This window comes from Tachyglossus aculeatus, chromosome X1 (genome assembly GCF_015852505.1).
Source record: "Tachyglossus aculeatus isolate mTacAcu1 chromosome X1, mTacAcu1.pri, whole genome shotgun sequence".
Taxonomy (NCBI): Eukaryota; Metazoa; Chordata; class Mammalia; order Monotremata; family Tachyglossidae; genus Tachyglossus; species Tachyglossus aculeatus.
Genome location: NC_052101.1, coordinates 74,861,493 through 74,880,207, shown reverse-complemented (window position 1 = coordinate 74,880,207; position 18,715 = coordinate 74,861,493). Strand labels below are relative to the sequence as shown.

Here is an 18,715-nt window from a genome sequence, read left to right as displayed (position 1 = left end):
CCTGCCATCTGCTGGCCCCAGGGCCATATCAGTGGAACTCCACCTCCACAGTCTGGATAACAGAAGCCCTGCCACCATAACTTGATCCGGTCAGAGGACGCCCCACTGTAAAATGGTGCATGGCAGTACCGGCCACCACTGAAGATACCGCAGAGTTTCCAGTGTGATAAGGCTAAGCCGTAGTGGCCAAATTTGATACCTCCAGGAATCAGCTTGAATTCCAAACTGTTTTAGCTGAGGTGGAAGCGGTGACAGAAGGAGTGATAACTCTGCCTCTTCCTCCACACCTTTGTTCCTCTTCCTCCACACCTTTGTTCCTCATTGCTGCTTCGGAACAGAAGCCGCCATGGCTGTCAGATCCCCTCTGCCTCCCTTGATACAGGTTCTTTGCACATAGATTTGGACTAGATCTTTTTTCTTAGTACCCAAAGTTGACAGTGCTTGGGGATGTCTGGGATACTGCTGGAGCCCTGGGTTTCAGCCCTACTTAAAAACAGATCCTCTGCTTTTCATTAAGTGATGCATAAAATAATCTGAGCTTTGCAACTGATGCTACTGCTCCCCTGTGGGTGGAGACCATGACTTTTACTTTTATTATACTCTCCCAAGTGCTTAGAAGTAATAATAACAATAAAAATAATAATAATAACTGTGGCATTAACAGATATGCCATCTGCCAAGCACTGAATCCCCAAGCACTGAAGCAGAGTGGCCTAGTGGAAAGAGCACAGACCTGGGAGACAGAGGACCCAGGTTCTAAACTTAGCTGCACCACTTGTCTGCTGTGTGACCTTGGGCAAGTCATTTAACTTCTCTGTGCCTCAGTTATCTCATCTGTAAAATGGGGATTAAGGCTGTGAGCCCTATGTGGGACATGGACTGCGTCCAACCTAATTACCTTGAATCTGCCCCAGCGCTATGTATAAGGCCTGGCAAACACAGTAAGTGCTTAATAAATACCACTTAAAAAAAGGAAAACTGAGGTACAGAGACATTAAGTGATTTGCCTGAGGTCACACAGCAGGCAAGCAGCAGAGCTGTGATCAGAACACAGATCCTCTGACTCCCAGGCCTATGCTCTTTCCACCAGACCATACTGTTTTTTCAAGTATTAGTACTAGTACAAGGGTTCTGCACACATTACGTACTCAATAAATATTAGCAAATTGACTAAATCATGGAACCTTACTTCGTGCTCCCTCATCAGCAGAATGCAGTTTGCCAGCACCCTGAATCATCGCTGCCATTCACATTTATCCTCAACGTACATCTTCTCTAGACTGAAAGCTCCTTGTGGGCAGGGAACATGTCTACCAACACTGTTACACTGTACACCCCAAGTGCCTATTACAGTGCTCTCCACATAATAAGTGCTCAATAAAGCCCATTGATTGATTTATTGATGTTACAATGGAAGATGTTGTAGGGGGCTCAGAGCAGGTGTACTAAGGGCAAACCACCAGAAGTGGGTGCCTCTGCCATCCTTGCCACCAATGGTACTTCTCTACCCCCACAGCATGACTCATGCAACAATACTGCATCATGACCATTCACCTCGTTCAGGGAGGGGATCTCATTTTTTTCTTTCCTACCACCTAAAACCACCAGAGCATTCCTAAGCTAATCTAAGAGAGCACATTCTTTCCCTGATACCACAGATAGACTCAAAATCAGCATTATTCCAGTATACTATTTTCCTTTTTATAAGGCATAATTGTATTCATCCCAGTGAATGAAATTCCAGCTGTAAGTACAGTGCCCTAGTCTTCGTTTCTTCAAGATGAGAAAAGAGGTAACTTCCACGAAAATTTAAGCCACAATTCTGACATAAATGGTCACTACCATGCCAGCATCGATTAACAGAAGCCCCACAATCCTCTTTCCAACATGTTTCATGTTGTTTCTTAAAAAGGTTTCCTAATTAAGGAGATTGTTTTCGGTTATCATACTTTCTGCAAGGCATTTAAATTGCATTAAACAATAACCATGCCAATATTTGTGCCGTGACGCTGAAGATTACCTGTTCCTTTCCTTGACAGCCACTGAAAAAACTGGGATCAGAAACAGGATCACTGAGATACGACTGCAAGAGATTTAACCGAAGACCCGTGGGTGGCTCATTTGTCATCTTTACTCCATTCTGCAGAATAGTTACTGGGAACTAAATGAAAACAAGTGGAGAATTCGATGAAAAACAATGGCAGTTTTCCATTTCAAGCTAGATCATTGGTATAACCTCCCCAGCGCTTAGAACAGTGCTTTGCACATAGTAGGCGCTTAATAAATGCCATTATTATTATTATTATTACCAATTTTTTCTAAGACTTTGCATGACTAAGATTTTCATTCATTCATTCAATTGTATTTATTGAGCGCTTACTGTGTGCACAGCACTGTACTAAGCGCTTGGGAAGTACAAGTCAGCAACATATAGAGACGGTCCCTACCCAACAATGGTTTCAAAAACTAAACAAAACCAAGATAGAGTTGACAAATGAAAACCCGAACCAAACATATGATATAGCAGAGCACTTCAGAAATAGATTATGATTTAGAAGAAATAATTGTGCCTTAGGGGATGGATAACTGGTGAGCCAAAGTCTGAAGTCCGGATGACAGGTTTCAGATCTAAAATCTTCACAAATTTTTTCCAGCATTGGCATCCAGGAGACAGCCAGGTGACAATTTTGTAAGCAAATCCAGGATCCAGCTACCATTCCGTTTCTAATCATCTCTGTTGCAATCGGTCCTTGCCCTTGTCCCAGTGATATGGCTTGAAACATATTGCCAGTCATATTTTTATCATTGGCAAATTTCAGGAGGCCTAGGAAAAGAGCAGAAACATCAATCCGCTTTTTCTAAAATTTACTTAATGTATCAAATTACCGGAATTTGGGGGGTTTTGAAATCCAGTTAAGGGCTATAATTACACTCAGATCTGCTAGGAAAACACGTTTTCATGCAGGGTTTCGAGAGACCGTGATGGCAGAATTACAGAACGTTCTGTTGACAGTTTACGTCTGTCTGGATATAGCACACCACCACGTAGGAAAAAATTGTTGTGTGCATGTGGTACAATGCATGTTTTCCTCAATCAACCAGTGGCCTTTATTAAGAGCTTTACTGAGTGCAGATCACTTAACATTGGGTTCTGCAAGAATTCAACTCCCACATTATATGGTACTTAGTATATCAAATAAATCCACTTCACCTCTGGTAAACTTTTAACAGATGCGTAAACATCCAGATTTTCGAAAACTTTAGAGGCTTTTAAAAAAACTTCATCTAATGTGAACTTACTTGCCATAGGATCTGCTCCTGGAGACAACACAAAGATGAGGGGGACTGTGGCATTTGAATCTAAATAACTTTTTGACAAATCAAATGGTGGTGGTTCTACAAACTTCTTACCCAATTTATCAACTATGTAATTGGAAACGGATGGGCCAATCTGTTAAAAAGAGAAAACACCGTTTGAAAATTAAACTAAATTTGGTTTCACACAGCATGCTTGGTAGTCCTGGTATTCCTGTGCATTGTTTAAGCAGTTAGGTACAGGGCTAGATACTAAAGAAAAAGAAAACTAAATCCCTTTCCACACTATGCTCAAGAATAGCCTCCAGACTCTTTCCCTATCCTTGCTGCCAAAGGAATTAGAGCTAAAAAAAAAAGTGGGTACCACACCTAATATCATAGGGACTCCTGTAGAGTTTGAACCTTAGACGATTATAAGAATGCACTTCTGGGGCAGACCGATGGGTTATTTTTTTTGGTATTTGTTAAATTCTCACTATGTGCCAAGCACTGTACTAAGCACTGGGGGAGATACATGCTAATCAGGTCTGTCTCCAATAGTGACACGGTGGAACTGTGTTGATGGTTACATTCCTTGATGTGTATAACTAATATACCAACTAACTTGCCAAACTTTTCTCATTTACATTCCTAAATTTCCCTCTTGTAACCCACTGTGGACCATTCACCAATGAATTTGTTCAAACCCCTCTGGAACTTACTGATATTTTATGCTCAAACAACTTCCTTTGGTAAGGAGTTATATATACTAACACCCGCTGAGTGAAGCAGTGCTTCCTTTCCTTTGTTTAGAAAATACTACCCTCAAACTTCACTGGGTATCCCCTCTTCTTACTGTTCTGGGATTTGGTGAACAACAATTTCACATTCACCACATTCATATCCTTTATTATGTCGTGTAGGCTTTGACTGTGTTTCATCTCAGAATATTTTTTTTCCAGACTGAAGTCCTAACCCTTTCAGCCCATTTATAAGGAAGCTTCATTCAATTCCTAGTCATTTTGGTTATCCTTCTCTGTATCTTCTTGAGAATGTCCCACCTAAGGTATAGTGACCGGACCTACACAAAGTATTCCAGGTATAGGTCCACTGCAGACTGATTTATTCAGCCTGATCAATCAATCGTATTTATTGAGCGCTTACTGTGTGCAGAGCACTGTACTAAGCGCTTGGGAAGTACAAGTTGGCAACATTAATCATCATCAATGGTACTTATTGAGCACTTACTGTATGCAGAGAACTGGACTATGCACTTGGAAGAGTACAACAGACTTGGTAGACATATTCTCTGCCCACAAGGTGATTACAGTCTAGTGGGGAAACAGGCATTAAAACAAATTATCGGTATACACTTGAGAGCTGTGGGGCTGTCTGTGCAGGGGGGGCTATCAAGTGCTTAAAGGGTACAGGTCCAATTGGACAGGTGCTGCAGAAGGGAGAGCTAGTACGGAAAATGACTTAATCAGGGAAGACCTCTTGGAGGGGATGTGATTTTAGTAGGGCTTTGAAGTGATGGTCTGTCAGAAAGGAAAAGGGAGGGAGTTCCAGGCCAGAGGAGGGACATGAGCAAGGGGTTAGTGGTGAGACAGACTGAGGTGCACTGAGTAGGCTGGCATTAGAGGAACAAAATGTGTGGGCTGGGTTGTAGTAGGAAATCAGCAAGGTAAGAAAGGAGGGGGCAGGGTGATTGAGTGCTTTAAAGCCGATGGTAAGGAGTTCTCCTGTTTGATACGGAGATGGATGGGCAACCACTGGAGGTTCTTGAGGAGTGGGGAAATATGGACTGAACTTTGTTTCAGAAAAGTGACTAAGGCAGCAGAATGAACTATGGATTGGAGAGGGAAGAGACAGGAGGCAGGGAGGCCAGCGAGGAGGCTGATGCAGTAGTTAAGGTGGGATAGGATAATAATAATAATAATAATAATAATAATTGCATTTATTAAGCACTTACTATGTGCAAAGCACTGTTCTAAGTGCTAGAGAGGTTACAAGGTGATCAGGTTGTCCCATGGGGGGCTCACAGTCTTAATCCCCATTTTACAGATGAGGGAACTGAGGCATAGAGAAGTTAAGTGACTTGCCCAAAGTCACACAGCTGACAATTGGTGGAGCCTGGATTTGAACCCATGACCTCTGACTCCAAATAATAATAATGATGATATTCGTTAAGCGCTTACTATGTGCAAAGCACTGTTCTAAGCACTGGGGAGGTAACAAGGTAATCAGATTGTCCCAAGGGGGGCTCACAGTTTTAATCCCCATTTTACAGATGAGGTAACTGAGGCCCAGAGAAGTTAAGTGACTTGCCCAAAGTCACACATCTGACCGTTGGCGGAGCCGGGATTTGAACCCATGACTTCTGACTCCAAAGCCCGGGATCTTTCCACTGAGCCATGCTGCTTCTCAATAAGTGCTTGGATCACTGTAATAGCAGTTTGGATGGCGATGAAAGGGTGGATTTTAGTGATGTCGTGAAGGTAGAACTGACAGGATTTGGTGACAGATTGAATATTAATATGAATGAGTTGAAGATGATACCAAGATTATGGACTTGTGAGGCAGAGAGGATAGTGCTGTTGTCTACAGAAATGAGAAAGACAAGGGAAAACAGCGTTTAGGTGGGAAGATGAGGAGTTCAGTTTTGGACGCGTTTAGTTTGAGGCATCGGCAAGATATCCAAATAGAAACGTCCCGCAGGCAGGAGGAAATGCAAGAATACAGTGGGCAGGGACTGTGTCAACCAATTCTGTTGCACTGTACTATCCCGATTGCTTAGCAGAGTGCTCTGCACACAGTAAGTGCTCAATAAATATCATTGCCTTTCAGAGAAGGAGAGAGGTCAAAGCTGGAGAGGCAGATTTGGGAATCATCCATGTAGAGATGGTAGTTGAAGCTTGTGGGAACGAATTAATTCTCCAAGGGAATGGGTGTAGATGGAGAATAGAAAGGGACCCAGAACTGAGTCTTGAGGGACTTTCACAGTTGGGGTGGGTTGGGGAGTCAGAGGAGGAGCCTGTGAAAGAGACTGAGAAGGAGCAATCAGAGAGATAGGAGGAGAACCAAGAGAGGAGAGTGTCAGTGAAGCCAAGGTTAGATAACGTTTCCAGGACAAGGCAGTGGTACACAGTGTCAAAGGCAGCTGAGAGGTCAAGAAGGATTCAGATGGAGCAGAGGCCATTGAATTTGGCAAGATTATCACTAGTGGCCTTATAGAGTTTATTGCCCCTCTCCTTCCAAAATTGACCAAATTTCTGATTTTCCTTGTTTAACCATGGGTGCCCCTCTCAGGGTCGCACTCAGAGAGTTTCCAGTACTCTACTAGTCTCGACTATGGGAGGGAGGTATATCCATTCCATTCCTAGCTTGGGCAGTGGCTAGTGAGTGGAAGGCAATCTGCAACAAGTCAAAACTCCCCTGTGCTGGGCAGCAGCGGCATGGAAGAGACTCGAGGGTGGAGACTCAAGTTTACTGCGCAGAAGGAGGCAATGGTAAAATACTTTTGTATTTTTACCAAGAAAACTCTATGGATACAGTACCAGAACCACTGCAGATGGAGATGCGGTGTTCTGGGAGAGATGTGTCAATGGTGTCGCTAGGGTCAGAGATGACTCGACAGCATAAGACAACTATGGGTGGGAGTGTCTGAGTATTTCTGGCTGTCTATCTCCATGGATAAACATGGAAATTAAAGCATCCCTCCTGTAGCGGTGAATTTCTTAGGTGAGGTGGGGGTAAGGTAGACCCAACAGCTAGTTAACATAACTAATCTCTAGATCTTCCTTCCAAGAATGTCTATATTCCATAACTATTCAAGCTTTTAGTGGTTGATCCTCTATCCCAATGCAGAGGAACTCACAAATCTTGTTTAATCCCACTGATGGTTTATTCATTTATTCGTTCATTCATTCATTCTCTCTCTTTTTCCATGTCCAGTTGTCACAATCTTATTAAGTGCTTTCTGTGTCCAGAGCACTGGACTAAGCACTTGGGAAAGTACAACAATTAACAGCGACAATCCCTGCCCACAGTCAGTCAATCAATCATATTTATTGAGCGCTTACTGTGTGCAGAGCACTGTATTAAGCGCTTGGGAAGTACAAGTTGGCAACATATTAGAAACGGTCCTTACCCAACAGTGGGCTCACAGTCTAGAAGGGGGAGACAGAGAACAAAACCAAACATATTAAAATAAAATAGAATAGATATGTACAAGTAAAATAGAGTAATAAATATGTACAAACATATATACATATATACAGGTGCTGTGGGGAAGGGAAGGAGGTAAGACGGGGGGATGGAGGGGGGGTGAGGGGGAGAGGAAGGAGGGGGCTCAGTCTGGGAAGGCCTCCTGGAGGAGGTGAGCTCTCAGTAGGGCCTTGAAGGGAGGAAGAGAGCTACCTTGGCGGATGGGCAGAGGGAGGGCATTCCAGGCCAGGGGGATGACGTGGGCTGGGGGTCGACGGCAGGACAGGCAAGAACGAGGCACGGTGAAGAGATTAGCGGCAGAGGAGCAGAGGGTGCGGGCTGAGCTGTAGGAGGAAAGAAGGGAGGTGAGGTAGGAGGGGGCGAGGTGATGGAGAGCCTTGAAGCCGAGGGTGAGGAGTTTCTGCCTGATGCGCAGATTGGTAGCCACTGGAGATTTTTGAGGAGGGGAGTAACATGCCCAGAGCATTTCTGGACAAAGACAATCCGGGCAGCAAGCATGAAGTATGGATTGAAGTGGGGAGAGACACGAGGATGGCTGATGCAGTAGTCCAGACGGGATAGGATGAGAGCTTGAACGAGCAGGGTAGCGGTTTGGATGGAGAGGAAATCTACCCCCTTAGAACAGTGCCTGGCACATAGTAAATGCTTAAAAATACTACTATTATTATTATTATTATTATTATTATTATTATTATTATTATTATTATAGGACTGTGTCCCAAGCTTCGTTCCCTGTTACTATTGGTGCTTGCACTACCCCAAACAAAAACAAGGTTCTTAGGGGAACCAGCAACCAGTTTTCAGGTGGCAGGATGGTGACCAAAATTCAGGACTGTCTCATAAAATGTGGAATTCCTGAACAATTTATATTATTTTTTTTACCTTGTCAGGTCTCAGACACCGAAGGATTATTATCTTCTGCAGTTCATTTAGTTTTTTGTCCATTGGTTTTGGGAAACTGATGGTGTGTGGTTCCATACTGTCATAGATTTTTTGCCATTTGGTCAGATTTTCACAGAAATGCTTTCTAAATAAAACACATTGGCAATCATTGCTTTGGTGTTGATGAAAGTCGAAGTAAGGAAAGAAGGGCAGATAAGGGGAAGGAGGAGAGCCGATTTATACAGGATTGTTCTCAAAAATTATGAGCTACTTGACCGTCTACCAGGGTGAAACGTCTCTAAAATGGGCCTGAACTCAGTTGCAGTAAAAGCAAAAGTCCCAGAATGCCAGGCCAGGGAGAGGCTATGGGACCCAGCCTTGCCCCAACCCCACTGTGGGCAGCAGTCTAAGCCTATCCCCTGGACAGTGGGAGAGTCCCATTGCCCAACTCTCCTCCACCCAACTTAATACCCCCCAATGGAGGGTTCTGGTCCCTCAACTGAGCCAGCCCACTGGGGCTGGCACTAGGTGGAGCATCCTGGAAGAGTTACAAGGGATGGAGCAGGATGCTTACCATTCAAGAGTTCCAGTTCCCATCTTTATCTACCACCCCGCCTCTCAGTACCACTGTCCCGATACCGACTTCATCTGATCTGAGTCTTTCCACAATCTTCATTTCCCCTCCAGGAAACAACTGGGTTTGTGTGTCCCAGTGGGGTCCCTTGGGAGGTCTGGGCTGCCTATCTCTGGGCCCGTCTCCTTGGCAGAGGGCTGGCCTGACCCCCCGCCCCAGCAATGTCCTCTTCGTGTTGTTGGTAGCTCCATTCCTGTTAGAAAATAGTAGTGCTCAAGTGTAGGTCATGACAAACTTGAGCTATACCTGAATCCTTTAAAAGCAGGAAAATCACTTGCACGGCATAGTTCCTCCCAGCTTTTATCTTGTAACCAAGATGGATCAGGGTTTTTCTCGGGGCTTTTAAGACCTACTCCTCCAGTTAAAAGGAACATGAATTCTTGATGTTCAACCTCTTTCCTGGCCCTATGTTAAAAAAGGCAAGAGAAATTGCTATCAAAACAATTTATTTTAAAAGTTATATTGAACTATGTTCACTGTGAACAACAACATAAACAGTGAAACACACAGCAAAAATGGGGCTCCCTGCAATTTGAACACCCAGCACTTTTCAGACAGGAGTCAATTTTTTGGACTACAGCAATCTTACCGCAGGTTGTCTCGTAAATTAAATTGAGAAAAAACATGTATCTTACATGAGAAGATTGCAGCAGAGCAGAAAAGAAAACAGCAGCTTATCCTTCTCAAACAGTGATCGGCACACATTGCAAAATAAACTGTATGTGAAGTAGTCATTTAAATAGCGTAGACGTTTTTCCAAAATCTTGGATTTGTTACTAAAATAAAAACACATTTAGAGTTAAGCAAAATCATAAATTTATTTTTTAAATCCTGAGGGACTAGAAGAAATAGGTAATTAATTTTCATTAAATATGTTGCAGGTGGCATCGATGACCTAATAATGATAATAATAATGATGGTATTTGTTAAGCACTTACTATATGCCAGGCACTGGATTAAGCGCTGGGGTGGATACAAGCAAATTGAATTGGACACAGTTCCTGTCCTATATGGGGCTCACAAGCTCAATCCCCAGGTAACTGAGGCACAGTGAAGTGACTTGTCCAAGGTCACAAAGCAGACAAGTGATAGAGTCAGGATTAGAACCCATGACTTTCTGACTCCCAGGCCCATGCTCTATCCACTACGCCATGCTGCTTCTCTAAGTACAAGGAACATTTCCAACGGAATTTGATGACATAAATATAAGAACAAATGAAAATGTAGACTATTTTTCAATTTGAAAATAACTGCTTACCTGTCATGAATAGAGCTGATATAAAGGTTAACAAACCAGCTAAGAGAATACTGGTACATTGGATCAATGTTAGCAAGGGCTGCAATGCTAAAAAACAAAACTGAAGAATGCTTTGCAATTGATCTGTACCCTTCTCGTGACTCAGCTATTTTAATTTCCGTTTTTTCTGCAGCCTAAAAGGAAAAAAGGGGGAAACAAAAACAGAGGAAGATAGAGAACTGTACATTTACTCTTGAAAACACACATTTCCATATAAAGAGAGCAAAAATTTAACTTACAAATCTAACCAACCACAACAGATAAACCTTTTTTGGGTTATTGGTTTTTTACAGGTCACACAATCTTATTGGAGGCACCGGTTCCTCCATGGGGACAGTTAACATCATCCATTTTAGTAGGAACAGTCTCTGTTGCACATACATGCTATGTGTGTGTGAGTGTGTGTGTATACACACCACTTATGTATATATGTACAAATCTATAATTCTATTTATTTATATTGATGCCTGTTTACTTGTTTTGATGTCTGTCTCCCCCCTTCTAGACTGTAAGCCTGGTGTGGGTAGGGATTGTCTCATTATTGCTGAATTGTACTTTCCAAGCGCTTAATACAGTGCTCTGCACACAGTAAGCACTCAATAAATAAGATTGAATGAATGAATATTATATATATATATATATATATATATATATATGTGTGTGTGTGTACATGTATGTAGCTATGTGGTATAGCTGTTCTTTGGTTTCCAAAGTGACACTTTTAATGGTGGGGTTCAATCTATGCAGTGGACTGTGGCTGAATAGACACACAAATCCCTAAGGATAGACTGAGAAGCAGTGTGGCCTAGTGGAAAGAGCACAGGTCCGGGAGTCAGAGGACCTGGGTTCCAATTCCAGCTCTGCCATTTGTCTTTTGGGTGACCTTGGGCAAGTCATTTCACTTCTCTGTGTCTCAATTTGCTCAACTTTAAAATGTGGAATATGACCGTGAGCCCAATATGGGACAGGGACTGTGTCCAATTTTATTAGTTTGAAACTACTGTGTCCAGTTTTATTAGTTTGTATCTACCTCAGTGCTTAGTAGAGTGCTTGGCACATAATAAGTGCTTAACAAATACTAGTATTATTATAATTAATAATGTATCTCAATGAGACTCTGTAATAATGAATAATTATTGAATTATCTCATTGCATTTGAAGGCTTGTCTTACATCGGGGCTGAATCTGTATCCTCTCTGCGTTTAAACATCCTTTCCCCTCACACTTAAACGCCCTCTGTAGATCTCCCAGCTCCCTCCATCTGTTATTCCATCTCCTATCTCCTATTCATATTTTACCTCCTAAATCCCACTGTATACACCCACTACCTTAATTTCTTCTCCATTAACCCTCTTTTCAAAGCCTCTGCAGTCTGGCTTTTGGCCCCTTCACTCCACTGAAATTGTGTTCTCTAAAGTTACCAGTAACTCCTTATGGCTCAGTCCAAAGGGCTATGCTCTTCAACCAATCAATTGCTCTTGACACCACTGACCACTCCCTCCACCTAGAAACACAATCTGGTCTCAGATTTGCTGACAAAATACTAACCTGGTTCTCTGTCTACCTCTCTGATTGCTCTTTCTCACTTTTATTTCCTGGCTCCTCTTCTGAGGATGATGGCATTTATTGAGTGCTATGTGTTAAGCACTGTGCTAAACACAGAGATACATACAAGATGAGATCAAACACAGATCCTGCCCCACGTGGGGCTCACAGTTTGAGGGAGAGAGAAAAACAGGTATTTTCATCCCAATTTTACAGATGAGGAGGCTGAGTTCCAGAAAAGTTAACTGACTTGCTCCAAGGTCAAATAGCAGGCAAGTAGCAGAGGAAGGACTAGAAGCTTTTTGTCCTGTGCTCTTTCCACTAGGATAAACTCTCACCCTCCAACTATGGGCATTCCCCAGGGCTCTGCCTTGCGTCCTATACTCTTCTGGCTCTCCACTCACTCTCTCAAAAAGCTTATCTGTTCACAGAGTTTCAGCCCATCTCTATGTGAATGACTGCCAAATTCACCTCTCTAGCCTTGACCTCTTATCTGACCTGCAATTCTGTATTTCATCTTGCCACCAGGACATCTCCACTGGGATGTCCCACCGGCACCTCAAACTCAATATGTCTAAAACAGAACTCTTTATCTTTCTCCCTAAAGCCACTCCTCCTCCAAACTTTCTCATCCCAGTCAATACCACCACCATCTTTCCTGTCCCAGAAGCCCACAGCCTCAGTGTCATCTTGACTCCTCCGTCTCTCAACTCTCACATTCAAACTACCAACAAATACTTCCATTTCTCTTACACATCTCCTGGATCTGCCCCTTTCTCTCCTCCCAAAATGCCATCATCCCAGTACAACCTCTAGCCATATCGTGGTGAGGCTGTTGCAGTAGTCTCCTCATCTATTCTTCCTGCCTCCAGCATCTCCCCACTTGAATCCACACTACATGCTGCTCAACGGATCTTCTTCTTGAAGGTTTATTTGGTCCACATCTCTCCTCTCTTCAAGCCACCCACTGGCTTACTTGATCTCTCCACATCCACCACCCCCGACCCCCCAAAAAGAAAACCTTCTCACAATAGCATCTCCGCAAATTCACCCCACCTTACATTTTTGCTTTCAACCAGTGTGGCTTAGTGGCAAGAGCCCAGGCTTGAGAGTCAGAGGTAGTGGGTTTGACTTCTGACTCCGCCACTTCTCTGCTGTATGACTTTGGGCAAGTCACTTCACTTCTTTGTGCCTCAGTGACCTCATCTGTAAAATGGGGACTAAGACTGTGAGCCCCCTGTGGGACAATCTGATAAACTTGTATCAACCCCAGTGCTTAGAACGGTGCTCGGCACACAGTAAGCGCTTATCACACACCAAGAAGCAGCGTGCCTTAATGGCAAGAGCACGGGTTTGGGAGTCAGAGGTCATGGGTTCGAATCCCGGCTCCACCACTTGTCAGCTGTGTGACTTCAGGCAAGTCACTTAACTTCTCTGGGCCTCAGTTCCCTCATCTGTAAAATGAGGATTAAGACTATGAGCCCCACATAGGACAACCTATTAACCTTGTATTTACCCCAGCACTTAGAACAGTGCCCTGCACATAGTAAGCACTTAACAAATACCACCATTATTAACCTACTAGTGCTCAACTCACACCTTCATTCCTCCCAAGGTAACCTTCTAACTGTACCTTGCTAAATAATAATAATAATAGTATTTGCTAAATGCTAGCTATGTGCCAAAGCATTGTACTAAGCACTGGGGTAGGTATAAGATCATTACTTTACTTGTACATATTTACTATTCTATTTATTTTATTAATGATGTGTATATAGCTATAATTCTATTTATTCGGATGGTATGGACACCTGTCTACTTGTTTTGTTTTGTTGTTTGTCTCCCCCTTCTAGACTGTGAGCCCATTGTTGGGTAGGGACTGTCTCTATATGTTGCCAACTTGTACTTCCCAAGTGCTTAGTACAGTGCTCTGCACACAGTAAGCACTCAATACATATGATTGAATGAATCAGGTTGAATACAGTTCCTGCCCCCTATGAGGATCACAATCTAATGGAGGGAACAGGAATTGAATTCCTATTTTACAGATGAGAAAACTAAGGCAGAGAGAAGTGAAGTGACTTGCCCAAGGTCACACAGAAGGCAAGTAGCAGAGCCAGGATTAGAACTCAGGTCCTCTGACTCCCAGACCCAGGCTCTTCCCACTAGGCCATGCTGCTCTCCACCCCCAACCTCCATCCCTTAGCTCACACTGTTTTCCCTTGGCTTCCTCCCTCGCCAAATCTGACAGACTAGAGCTCTCCCCACATCCAAAGGCCTCCTAAAATCCCACCTCCTCTAACAGTCTTTCCAAATTAATTTCCCTGCACCCCAAACCACAGGAACCCATCAGCCAGCTCCAGTACTTAACGTATTATAACCACCCTCAGTTCCCTCAGACCTCTTGTATATTCCATTATTTATTTTGACTACTCTAGCTGCAAATGTTTTTATATCTGGCACCCCACTTTGAGTGTCAGTCAGTCAGTCGATCATATTTATTGAGCACTTACGGTGTGCAAAGCACTGTACTAAGTGCTCGGGAGAGTACAATATAACAGACACATTCCCTGCCCACAATGAGTTTACAGTCTAGAGGGAAGATCCTTGTTGGGAGGGAATGTGTCTCTTCCTTATTTTGAATTTCCCAAATGCCCTTTCCAAAGTGTACTACACCAAAAGAGTGCTCAATAAACACTAGTGTTTTTTTACATCCCTATCTTCACAAAGTCTGTTCTGGCTGCGCTGGTTGTCTCCCAACAGCTCACTATTTTGTCTCCTCATTTGACACTCCATTTAGCCATGTTTCTAAAATGATTTTTCTACCTTCCAGGGTTGGGGTGAGCCCCATTTCCAGTTCTCCATAAAGCAGCTGCTTGGATGTCCTGCTGTCATCCACTCTCATCCCAGAGCCCACTTAGCAGAGCTGTGTACTGACAGGAAGTCTTCAACGCTGGTTAGCTGACTGTGTCCCAGCACTTCACTGTTGGTGATCTTTGCCTGCCATTTATTGTTGAGTATGGTTCATACGTGACACGTATGAAACTGGTCCAGGAGCTGGATGTGTCTCCCGTAGGGAGCTCCTATAAGCCTCCTGAATACCTCCGTCTACCAAATTGTGCATCCCAGCCACCTGCTGACTCTGAACTGTACTTTCCAAGCGCTTAGTACAGTGCTCTGCACAGAGTAAGCACTCAGTAAATACGATTGAATCAGTGAATGAATCTCCCAACTGTCGCTATTCGTTAGGGCGGGAAGAGGTTTAGGGTTTTTAAATTATGCTGGCAAGTTGAATGGATGCTAAGAATTTTTTTCAATGATCTAAAAATTGGAAGAGGGGAACGGTGAGGAGTGGAGGTCTGCAGGTCACCTCATTCCATTCTGAATCTGAGCCAGGTTCAGACTAGGATTTTCAGCCAGGCCTAATAAAGACAGCAGGTGGAGCCAAAGCCATACAGGATTCTCCCCAATGCTCCCTCGCCCGTGAAATGGGATTCAATCCCTGTTCTCTTCAACTGTGAGCCCCCTGTGGGACAGGGACTGCTACCGACCTAACTTGTATCTGTCCCAGTGCTTACAACAGTGCTAGACACATAATAAGTGCTTAATACTATTATTACTATTATTATTACCTTACCCTTACAACGCAGTCTTTACCAACAAAATGGACTCCAGACTGAAATACCAATACAATTCAGACAAAAGGCCTGTGTGGGAGTGTCAGCATTCCTAAGTATTTGCTTATTTAGACACAACCCCAATGTCTTCATAAAATTAACTTTCCATGACCAGTCTGCTTCTTTAGTAAATATAATAATGATGATATTTGTTAAGCGCTTACTATGTACCAAGCACTGTTCTAAGCACTGGGATAGACACAAGGTAATCAGGTTGTCCCACGTGGGGCTCACAGTCTTAATCCTCATTTTACAGATGAGGTAACTGAGGCACAGAGAAGTTAAGTGACTTGCCCAAGGTCACGCAGCAGGTAAGTGGCAGAGCCGGGATTAGGACCCACAACCTCTGACTCCCAAGCCCATTGCTCTTTCTACTTACTATCACTAAGCAGAAAAACAGTACCAAAGTAATGCTGAAAATATTAACAATCAAGGATCTTGGGAAGTAGAAAACAAACCAGACTCCTTCAAAAGTGTTTCAGAACAATCAGTGATGAAAATGAAAGGTTTCAGAGAAATGGAGAACTGACAGATTTTCCTTTTGTTGTTTTAAAACAAAACCCCAAGTACCAGCTTGGAATTTTTTTCTTTTTTCATTTCCTAAATAACTAGTACACCGCATTTTCCTCAAAAATCGATGAACCTGTATTGCTTTTTCACAGCATTTTCATACTCTCATGATCGTTTCAAAGTTTTTTACCTGTTGTTTCTTTGTGATCTCATTAGACATTAGTTTTGCAGAATCCAAAATTTTAATTGCACTTTCATCTTCCAAAATGTTCCCTTCTGATAACTGTAATGTTTCTAGGATTTTATTCTCTATATCATTTAGTTGTTTTTTATTGGCTGCAAACTGGAGAATAAGTGCATTTCTTTTCTCTTCTAGTTCAGGTCTAAAAAAAAAAAAATATATATATATATATATATAACACACACATGTATATCTATTACATAGCTAGCAAACATGTCTCTTGCCAGACTTTTACATTAGTTACAGAGCTCCTTGTGATCCTTATGCTTTAAGAGTCTCAGATGTGTATTCACTTAGAAAAGAAATTCCTAATATAGATTGTTACATGTTGAATTAGACCATTTTAAAAGTCAAATCTACATTTTCATTATTTGTTGATCTGAGGAAACAACAGGCAGCACCATTCATTTGAATAACATTTCTTAGGTTGCTCAGGTTGTGTAGAATTCAAACTATTTAAATTGGTCATAAAACAAATGCTTTTGCACTTCAAGCGTATAATCCAAGTTTAATTATTTCTGTTATCCCTTGATTTAAACAACACTTTGGGTACATTATTTCCCCAACTCCCTCTTCTGCATAGCCTATGTACTTGGATCAGTACTCTTTAAGCATTTGCTATTTACCCCACCCTCGGCCCCACAGCACTTAAGTTGTACGTAGCCATAATTTATTTTAATGTCTGTCTCCCCTTCTGGACGGCAGTAAACTCATTGCGTCTGCCAACTCTTTTGTATTGTACTCTCCCAAGTGCTTAGTATAGTGCTCTGCAGACAGTCAGTGCTCAATGAGCCCGTTTTCTAGACTGTGAGCCCGTTGTGGGCAGGGATTGTCTCTATTTGTTGCTGAACTGTACTTTCCAAGCGCTTAGTACAGTGCTCTGCACACAGTAAGTGCTTAATATGATTGAATGAATGAATGAATAAATTCAATTGATTATTTCACATAACCAGCAGAATGTTGAACACAAATTATTTTAGCAGGCTACTTGTCAAAGTTCATGTTTAAGTTGTTTGGCATGCTAAAATACAATTAGTACTATATTTTAGCAACTGTTTTCCAAGAGTACATAACTTGAAGGTAGAACCATATTTTGGTCCCAAATAAATAAATAAGGGGATATGCTTATCCTGCTTAAATGAAATGAGATCATCTCAATTTACATATACTGTGGCATAGTCTTAAGTCAGAGAAGTGTGGCCCTGATTCCTGAGAGGGACAAAGCTTTAAAAAAAAACCAGTGATTTACACCTGCAAGACAGTTTATTTTATACTTTGAAATTTTACTTGCTTAACTTACAATTTTATTTTTCCCCCTTTCAATATAAAATGTAGACAGAAAACTGTGAACAGTAGTTACCATTTCCTCCAAGTTATGATTCAAACTCCCTCTGTGAAAGAAGTATAAAGCTACAGACAAGACAATCTTACAACTGTGTTTCTTTAAAGAGATATCTTATTAAGAATAAATTGTAATGATTTCCCTGAAACGTAGACTTTGATGACCTATTTCCCATTTGGAAATTGAACAGACAGCTTTTTTTTCCCCAAATACAGGCAGCTCTGCCATAATGCATGTTGTCACTACACATTTTGCATACAATGCTGTTGAACAATTAGGGAATGTTCTTTCAACAGAGCCCCTCTGTCTGGACAGAACATGATGTATACTGGAACAAATGGTTTTCCACATGTGCCTACTGTGGATGGTGCCTAGGTACCACAAAGTGGTTTCTCCCTAACAAGAGCTTCTTCAAAAATGCAGCTGTTCAGTAAATCAGATTGCTAATTCGATACTTCATCTAGGAATGACAAGATTTTCAGATATCCTGTGTAACTTATCAAAATGTAAAAGTATGAGACATAACAATATCTTTAATGTACTGGCATACCCCACAATACAATCAGGTTACATTTCTTGAAAACATGCTTGGAATTTTCTTCTTGAAGGTATTTGTTAATAATAATAATAATAATAAACATTTATTAAGCGCTTACTATGTGCAAAGCACATTTGTTAAGGGCTTACTATGTGCCAGGCACTCTTCTAAGCAGTGGGGAAATGCACATTAATCCAGTTGGACACAGCCCATGTCCCATATGGGGCTCACAACCTTAATCCCCATTTTATGAATGAAGTAACTGAAGCACAGAGAAGTTAAATGATTTGCTCAAGGTCACACAGCAGACAGGTGGCAGAAGCAGAATTAGAATCCAGGTCCTTCTGACTCCCAGACCCATACTGCTTCCAATAAGCCACGCTGCTTCTCTGGATTGCAGGATATGTCTTCTCACACAGCTACCTTTTATAAATCAGGATCCATTACCGACCTTGATGTAATAGGTGAGCACGGTGGGTATAGTAAATCCCTCCCCACCTTGCCCGCCTCTGTTCCTGGTAGCTTTTC

At 42.3% G+C, this 18,715-nt stretch overlaps 1 protein-coding gene across 1 annotated transcript in view; it reads right to left on the bottom strand.

Annotated features, from left to right (window-relative positions):
- DNAH12 (dynein axonemal heavy chain 12) overlaps positions 1–18,715 on the bottom strand; it is a 139,613-nt gene that overhangs the window by 17,314 nt on the left and 103,584 nt on the right. Inside the window, exons 58-65 of the mRNA XM_038772261.1 lie at positions 16,257–16,449; positions 10,296–10,468; positions 9,673–9,813; positions 9,284–9,442; positions 8,404–8,548; positions 3,301–3,451; positions 2,571–2,824; positions 2,021–2,161 (exon numbers count right to left, since the gene is read on the bottom strand). Of these exons, the coding sequence (XP_038628189.1) occupies positions 2,021–2,161; positions 2,571–2,824; positions 3,301–3,451; positions 8,404–8,548; positions 9,284–9,442; positions 9,673–9,813; positions 10,296–10,468; positions 16,257–16,449 (1,357 nt within the window). The remainder of the gene's footprint in view (positions 1–2,020; positions 2,162–2,570; positions 2,825–3,300; positions 3,452–8,403; positions 8,549–9,283; positions 9,443–9,672; positions 9,814–10,295; positions 10,469–16,256; positions 16,450–18,715) is intronic.